The 8,866-nt window shown below is 54.4% G+C and overlaps 1 protein-coding gene across 1 annotated transcript in view; it reads left to right on the plus strand.

Annotated features, from left to right (window-relative positions):
- LOC137355921 (EH domain-binding protein 1-like) overlaps positions 1 to 8,759 on the plus strand; it is a 107,378-nt gene extending 98,619 nt beyond the window's left edge. Inside the window, 3 exon segments of the mRNA XM_068021585.1 lie at positions 2,898 to 2,971; positions 3,535 to 3,649; positions 5,712 to 8,759. Coding sequence (XP_067877686.1) covers positions 2,898 to 2,971; positions 3,535 to 3,649; positions 5,712 to 5,799 — 277 coding nt within the window. The 3' untranslated portion in view covers positions 5,800 to 8,759.
- The last annotated feature ends 107 nt before the right edge of the window (positions 8,760 to 8,866 follow it).

Here is an 8,866-nt window from a genome sequence, read left to right on the forward strand (position 1 = left end):
AGCGTTGGTGGAGAGGTTGAGGGGACTGATCAGCTCCCTTAACTTGGTGGACGTCTGGCGGAATCTCCATCCCGACTCCAGCGCCTTCACGTGGAGGTCTGGAGGGGGAGGGTCTCGAATCGACCACCACTACATTTCGTAGACGTACGTCTCCCGCGTCTCTGCGGCCTCCATGCGGCTGGTGCCGTGCTCGGACCACCACCTGGTGTGGGCGGAGTTCACTCCGCTCCGCACGCGGGGGGGGTCCGCGTACTGGCACTTTAACAACCAGCTGCTGGTGGACGTGCGATTCCGGGACTCATTCCGTCGATTCTGGGCCAAGTGGAGAAGGAAGCAGGGGGGCTTCCCCTCCTTGAGAATATAGTGGGGTGTGGGCGAGACTCACATCCGTGTCTTCTGTCAGGAGTACGCGAAGGGGTCGACCAAGAGGCGGGAAGCCGAGATCGGGCGCCTAGAGAGAGAGGTGCTTGACTTGGACTCTCGCCTCGGTCATGCCTTCGCGGACCTGGCCCAGTCGCAGGCATACAAATAAATGTAGGGCGCGCTGAGGGACCTGCAGCTTATAGGGTCCCGAGCTGCTGGCCGAAGTTGGATCCTCCATCATGGATCCAGAGGCAATGGGCTTCCTGGTCCGTACCTATTACAGTGCATTGTTCTCTCCGGATCCGTCCAGCGAGGACGCGCGCAGAGTTTTGTGGGAGGACCTGCTCACGGTCAGCCCGGAGGGCATCGAAGGATTGGCGGCTCCGCTCACGTTGGCGGAGCTGACCGGTGCCCTCCACCAGCTCTCAAGGGGCAAATCCCCGGGACTGGAAGGGCTGACCGCGGAGATTCTCAGGGCGCTCTGGACGCCCTGGCGGTCCGCGTTGCCATCTGGCGGCAAGGGGAAACCCCAATGGAGGTCTCTCCACACAGGAGTCCTCCCCCTTTACATCAGGGACTTAGGGTGGAGGGTGTTGCACAAGGCAATAGACTTTTAAGCAGGTTCACGGACTCCCAGGCCGCCTGTACTTTCTGCGGCCTGGACGAGTCCGTGTTCCAGGTATATATGGAGTGTGCGAGGTTGCAGCCCCTCTTTGAGTATTTGAAGGGGCTACTCCTCAATTTCTGGCTGCACTTCAGTCCCACGCTCCTGATCTTTAGGTATCCAGTGCGGAGGGGCGTGGGCTGGGAGGAGGATCTCCTCGTCGGTCTGCTCCTGGGCCTGGCCAATGTGGCAATTCACAGGTCCAGGCTGCGGGCCTTGGGGGGGTCCGTCCTCCCCGATTGCCTGCCCCTCTTCCGCGGTTACGTGCGCGCCCGGGTGTCCCTGGAGAAGGAGCATGCGGTGTCCGCCGGTACGCTTGAGGCCTTCCGCGACCAGTGGGCACCGCAGGGACTGGAGTGCGTTGTCGACGCTGAGAATGGCATTTTAATTTGAGTTTTTGGTTTATTTATCTGTTTTTAATAAAGTTATTTTTAAAAATATAAATATGTATATAAAGGGGGCCGGAGGAATGAAGGCCCCCTCGACATGAAATATATAAAAGGGGCCTGGGGTATAAAGGCCACCTTAAAGAAAAACAGGGCAGTCCCGCGCAATAGTCTTTTAAGTAGGTTCACAGACTCCCAGGCCGCCTGTACTTTCTGCGGCCTGGACGAGTCCGTGTTTCACATATATATGGAGTGTGCGAGGTTGCAGCCCCTATTTGAGTATCTGAAGGGGCTGCTCCTCAAGTTCTGGCTGCACTTCAGTCCCACGCTCCTGATCTTTGGGCACCTGGGGCGTGGGCCGGGAGGAGGATCCCCCCGTCGGTCTGCCCCTGGGCCTGGCCAAGGTGGCAATTCACAGGTCCAGGCTGCGGGCCGTCGGGGGGGTCCGTCCACCCTGATTGCCTGCCCCTCTGCTGCAGTTATCTTCGTGTCCGGGTGTCATTGGAGAAGGAGCATGTGACGTCTGCCGGTACGCTTGAGGCCTCCCGCGACCGGTGGGCACCGCAGGGACTGGAGTGCATCATCGACGTTGAGAATGGCATTTTAATTTGAGTTTTGTTTTATTTCTTCGTTTTTAATGAAGTTATTTTTAAAATGTATATAAAGGGGGCCTGAGGAATAAAGGCCCCCTCGACATAACATACATAAAAGGGGCCTGGGGTATAAAGGCCACCTAAAAAAAAACGTGGTTAGATACAGAGTAAAGCTCCCTCTGCACTGTCCCAATCATTGAACCCCAATCTCTATCATGTCCACAACAGCTCTATGCAAGAGTAACTCACCTAGTCCCACTCCCTCCCCCTTTCCCTCTCGCCCTGCAAATTCATTAGCTTCCAATTTTTATCCAATTGCCTTTTGAAAGCCCCGACTGAACCTGCCTCCACCACACTCTCAGGCAGTGCATTCCAGATCCTAACCACACGCAGTGTAAAAAAACAGTTTATTTTCTCAGCTCAGGTCCTTTTGTCGGTGCCCTCTGGTTCTTGATTCTTCCACCAATGGGAACAGTTTCTCTCTCTCTACTCCGTCCAGACCCCTCCTGATTTTGAACACCTCGATCACATCTCCTCTCGACCTTCTCTTCTCGAAGGTCCACGTAACTGATGTTCCTCAGCCCTGGAATGTTGTGGCACTTTATCAAATGCCTTTTTGGAAGTCCACATGCACCACACCAACCTCATTACCGCACCTCTCTGATCCCCACACCGGGATCGTTGGTTCTCAGTGCTTTGTGTTTTGGAAGCGATTCACCGCAACACCGGCCTGTTACAACCGGACAGGCCTGCGGCCGAACAAGGCTTTGTCAGCACTTTGTTCCTGTGCCAGCTCCGTGCTCTTGGGATCAGGAAGACAGGGCAGCGGTGGTGAAAGTCTGAAACTTTCGCCGGACTTACTGTATCTCTCAATTGTGCTTCTTCTTTCAGAGAGGAGGAGCAAGATCTGGAGCGGAGGTTTGAGCTGCTGAACCGGGAGCTGCGGGCAATGATGGCTATAGAAGGTAGGACGATCTCTCCTCAACTCTCTGCTGTGGCCTCTTCGCCTCTGCTGCTCCACACCGAGTCCATAGCTGTTGGCTGTCGGCTTGTCCCCTGAGCCTTGGAGAACCTACCCCTCCGACCCCAACCTGACACATATGTCCTGGCTATTGGCTATTCGACTGCTGGGTGCATCACAGCTGGTCCTGATCCAGCTCTGTCCAGCTTGTGTCGCTTGGGAGAAGCGATGAACAGCAGCAACCTCGGGGGTCTAGCTTTCCTACTCCCACTCGCCACTCCGCATCCTGGTTTATTTAACGCAGGCGAACCTAGTTCTCCCCTGGTGACCTGGTCAATATTTATCCCTCAACCAACGTCACTAAAATCCGGTCATTATCACATTGCTGTTTGTGGGAGCTTGCTGAGCACAGATCTGGCTGCCGCGTGTGCTGCAATACGACAGTGACCAGGCTTTGAAAAGTAAAATGGCTGCCATCCATTTTGGGATGGTCCAGTCGTTGTGAAAGGCGCTATATAAATGCATTTCCTCCCTCTGTCTCTCTCTCTCTCTCTCTCACACACACAGAGTGGAAGAAAACAGATGCCCAGCAACGCAGAGAACATCTGTTACTGGAGGAGCTGGTCACGTTGGTGAACAAGAGGGACACACTGGTCCGAGACCTGGACACAAAGGAGAGATTGTGAGTTTAAAGGAATCTCTGGTTAGGAAACCAGCGAGCTGAAATCGACAGAAAATGTCCGGATTTTCATCGTCCTGTTGCATACTTTTGCGACGTCTTGGTGTTTCAGTCAAAGTTTGATGGACGATCTCAAAAGATATTTAACAGGCAGCTAGATAGATTTACCAATGTAGAGTCCGAGAGCTGACAGTTTATACCGATCAGGAAAGATTGAATTTAATCCTGAGAAGTGTGAGGTGATGCATTTTGGCAGGACTAACAAAGGAAGGGAATATACAATGGATGGTAGGACCTTAGGAAGTACAGAGGGTCAGAGGGACCGTGGTGTACTTGTCCATAGACCACTGAAGGCAGCAGCACAGGTAGATAAGGTGGTTAGGAAGGCATATGGGATACTTGCCTTTCTCAGCCGAGGCATAGAATATAAGAGCAGGGAGGTTATGATGGAGCTGTATAAAATGCCAGTTAGGCCACAACTGGAGTATTGTGTACAGTTCTGGTCACCACACTATAGGAAGGATGTGATTGCATTGGAGAGGGTGCAGAGGAGATTCACCAGGATGTTGCCTGGGCTGGAACATTTCAGCTATGAAGAGAGACTGAAAAGGCTAGGGTTGTTTTCCTTCGAGCAGAAAAGGCTGAGGGGGGACCTGATTGAGGCATACAAAATTATGAGGGGCATTGATAGGGTAGATAGGAAGAAACTTTTTCCCTTAGTGGAGGGTTCAATAACCAGGGGGCATAGATTTAAGGTAAAGGGCAGGAGGTTTAGAGGGGATTTGAGGAAAAGAATTTTCACCCAGAGGGTGGTTGGAATCTGGAACGCACTGCCTGAAGGGGTGGTAGAGGCAGGAACCCTCACAACATTTAATAAGTATTTAGATGAGCACTTGAAATGCCATAGCATACAAGGCCAAGTGCTGGAAAATGGGTTTAGAATAGATAGGTGCTTGATGGCCGGCACAGACACGATGGGCTGAAGGGCCTGTGCTATGGCCAGGTGGTAAGGGCTGTGTGTGGTTCCCAATGTTCACCTCCCAACCGACCGCAGTCGTGTTCTGTTTAAAATGTTGAGCCAGTCCCTGAATGTTTTACTTGTCAAATAAACAGACAGTGACAGGTTTTCTTGTAGCTTTAAAACAGGCGATTAACTATTTATTGAACAATATTTGTTCCCTGAAATGTTCGCAACACCACTTACGCACGCATTCACTCTCACATGCACTCTCAAGGGACGATAGATAGAAGGAAAAGGGTAAGGGTTCAAGGCATGTAGGTGCTCATGGTTTACGGTAAACCTGTTGAATCTTCTAAGTAGAACAGTCTCTTTCAAAGATGGAGGCCCGGGTTGTTTATAGTCTTGACTTGTTGGGGCGTTGTAGATTTCTGGTGGTTAAGATTTCAGATTGGAGGTGGTGGATCACTTTCGGTTCTCTGCCGCAACAAATTAAAGTGTAGAATTTACAGTAGGGCTCCTTCCTTGTTTTGGCTGGATCTTATTGCAGCCCCTGGCTCAGCTGCCTTCTCTGATGTTGCTGTAATCTCTCCTCTCGCTTTCCAGAGAGCTACTTTTTAGGCTTTCTCATTAGCTCCTGTTAGGAGATGCATGGCCCTCTCCACTGTTGTGACCACGCAATGGACCAAGATGTGGAAACCCATGCCATCCACTAACGTCAGGATGAGTATAATCCAGTTATGATGCGCCCCCTTCACACCACCTTCGTTTCAGAAGAAGCCATTCAATTCAGGAATGTCTCATGACGGTTTGAGGATGGACGTAATTGACACCTCTTAGTCTGGAATGTACCCTTTGTCCTTAACAGACAATGTTCGAATACACAGGCCAGGTCCTCTGACCCTTGGCTGCCACTTTTTGCAGCATTGTCCACCATTTTTTTTTTTGACAAGGTAAAGTCCACCTTGAGTAGAGTTTGTACCTTAAAAGTAGGAATATGAAATGTCTTTACTGGGCGTGACACCTACTTCTGTGCGATGTAAATAATTGTTTGTTTTCTTCCCCCCCCCCCACCACACTGCCTGCCCCCCCCCCCCCGCAACTCAGGGCTGAGGAGGAGGATGCTCGTTTGGAACGAGGGCTGCAACACAGGCGCCAAAAGTACAGCAGGCGAGAGAAATGCGTGATAAACTGAGTGAGAGAGAGAGAGAGAGAGAGAGAGAGAGAGTCATGACAGGACAAGAGCCTCGCAGCTGATTTGGCCACTGTCACTCGGCACCGTTTGGGACGTTGACGCTTGACGACGCCGCCCTGGCCGCTGGCTTCTGCCACCCGTCCGCTCCCCGCTGGAGGGTGGGAGGCCACCCGTACGCACTGTTGGGTACGCGCCACGCCCCGGGACCGGTGTCTGCGAGATGATGAGCAGCGGATACGGCAGGGGGTGGGGAATGTTGGGGCACGCCAACTTTGCCTCAGATTCTCTCTACCTGGCACTTTAACTCCCTCCCTCCCCCCCATCCCTCCTCCCCGCAACCTCTCCCCTCCCCCACCTCGTAAGATATTGTTTTTCAATTGGAGACATTGGATTGAAGTGAGCTTGTGCATTTTATCGTTTCCCCGTGGCGGGCTGTGCTGTCCCCGCCCTTCCATTGCCATGGCGATTCCTGGCCCCTGTCACGCCGGGGTGCTATGCGGATGGGAGGGGGAGAGGGGCAACGCAGACCTGAAGCCATTTACGATCCCTTGCCCTGGGTTGGCCTAAGGTTAGCACACCCCCGACCCCCGCCCCCCCACGCCACTGACGGCAAAATGAGAGAACAATCTGGAAGCTGCCTTCCTGTCCGAGTCAGAAGGTCGTGGGTCCGAGACCTGCTCCAGAGATGTGAGGCCCCCATAACCCAGGCCGATGCTCCCGTTTGCATAATGGGGAGTGCTGCACTGCCGGAGGCGCCGTCTTCCGGATGAGATATTAAATGGAGGCCCCCGTCTGACCCTGCATCCAGCCCTGCCTCCCCATGCCCCCTTTTCCACCACATCCCATTGTGTAACTCACCCCCCACCCCCCCCACTCTCCCTGAACCCATTCCCTCGCAACCTGCCTCCCCTGCTTGCTTTCAGCCTCTTCCCTCTTTTACCTTCTCTGTTGAGCTCCGCAGAACATATTGAGTGACAACACCACCTTGCATTTATATAGCACCTTAATCTGAGTAAAATGTCCCAAGGTGCTTCACAGGAGCGTTATCAAATAAAATTTGACGCTGAGCCACATGAGGAGATATCAGGGACAGGCGGCCAAATGCTCGGTCAAAGAGGTCGGTTTTAAAGAGCGATTTAAAGGAGCACAGAGAGAGAGGCGGAGAGGTTTAGGGAGGGAATTCCAGAGCTCGGGGCCCCCAGGCAGCTGAAGGCACGGCCGCCAATGGTGGAGCGATGGGAATCGGGGGGATGGGTAAGAGGGCGGAATTGGAGGAGCGCGGAGATCTCAGAGGGTTGGGGGGGTTTGGAGGAGGTGACAGAGATAGGGAGGAGGTGAGGGCCATGGAGGGATTTGAAAACAAGGATGTGAATTTTAAAATTGAGGCGTTGCCGGACCGGGGGCCAGTGTAGGTCAGCGAGCGCGGGGTAGCGATGGGTGAACGGGACTCGGTGTGAGTTAGGACACGGGGGGGGGGGCAGCAGAGTTTGGGATGAGCTGAAGTTTATGGAGGATGGTGTTGGAACAGTTGAGTTGGCAGCATCCTGACCCATTGTTAATGACAGGGCAGGAGGAAGACACACTTTCCTCCCGGGCTCGGGGTGGGGTGGAATCGTCACGTCCCACTAAAGGCTGGGGATAAATGCGTTGGAGGGCTCACTAGCTGAGTGCGGTTGCATGATGATGCAGAGGACCCTATCCCGGCCCCTGAACCACGGGATGGTCCCATGTCGGTTGTGTTATTCCTCTTGCTCGATCGAAACTTCCTTCTCTCCTCCCCACCCCTCCCCCCCACTCCCCGAAACATTCTAAATTCCAGGGAATACAACCCTGATAGAGACGTGCGCATGTACGGAGCCAGCATGGGGCCAACGGGCTGAATGGCCTCCTCCAGTTCACTCCCTCAACCCCACTCCAGCCCAAACCCGGTTCCGCTGCCCACCTCGCAGGCCATGGGGTTCGGGAGCGTCTGTGGATCGTGCCACTGCCTGCGGATACTGGCACGGACCCTTGCCACCGCCAGCAGTCGGGTATGAAGTGTCAGTACTGTGGGATCCAGCGGCAGGAGTGTGGGTGGGGAATGTGCCCTCCATTGCTGAGAGACCAGACCAGTCCAGATCCTGCCCAATGGTGGCCATTGTCCACGGGAAGACTCACTTGCTTCAACCCTCTCCCCACCCCCAGCACCCCCCGCCGTGGCCAAGTGCCCCTGAGCTGTTCAACAGTCCAGACGGCGCCCCTGGTCGTACGGTTCTCGATGATTCCAACCAGTGTTTTCTGCGGTCACACAGGAGGTGGGGATTGGAGGGACCCCACCCCCTTCCCCCACCCCCTCACTAACCCGTCACTCTTGGCGATGCCATGGGTTGGCTCCTGCGTATAAAAGGGGACCGGCAGTGTTTGGAGGAGGTGCAGGGGGCAGGTAGCCCGTTCACGATCGCCAGCGGGCTATTTGACTGCGGCGTACATCGCCGCCCAGCCCGATCCTGTGCTGGCCTGGAACCTCTGCACTGGCACACTCCCCCGGATAATGCTCAACGTGGAGAGGCTCCCCTTCGTGCCGCACGTCACCCAGATGCCCCCCCCCCCCCCCCCCCCCAACCCCCACCCCTCCCCGTTTCTCGACTCTCTCGGGCTCTGCTTCGTACTGTGAAGTCCTCGGACGGCTGAACGCTTTTACTAGACCGGTAATTGTGAGTGTGTTTGGTGGGTGGCGTTATTTATACCCTGGGGTGCCATCACCTACCCCACCCCCCCCCCCCCCCACTCCCCAGATTGCAAAGGAGGAAGAACACTCTGGGAAGACCGTGAGGGTTGGCATCAGCATGCTGAGCACGCAAATGGGAGGGGTAGGTCAAACGATGGCGGGCGGGCGAGTCAGGAATCTGCTTTGAGTGCGTTTCCTTTCATTGTTGCATTATTTGTGATTTGCTGTTTGGAATTAAAGCCATATCAAAGAAGCCAGGCTCCCCGTGGTCTTTTTCTCCGCTTTGCGGGTAGGCCGCACGCACCTCAGCAACAAGACCGTCCAATCGCTGGATCCCAGGCCGTCAACGTCCTGTTGGGG

The sequence above is a fragment of the Heterodontus francisci genome, chromosome 44, assembly GCF_036365525.1.
Source record: "Heterodontus francisci isolate sHetFra1 chromosome 44, sHetFra1.hap1, whole genome shotgun sequence".
NCBI lineage: Eukaryota > Metazoa > Chordata > Chondrichthyes > Heterodontiformes > Heterodontidae > Heterodontus > Heterodontus francisci.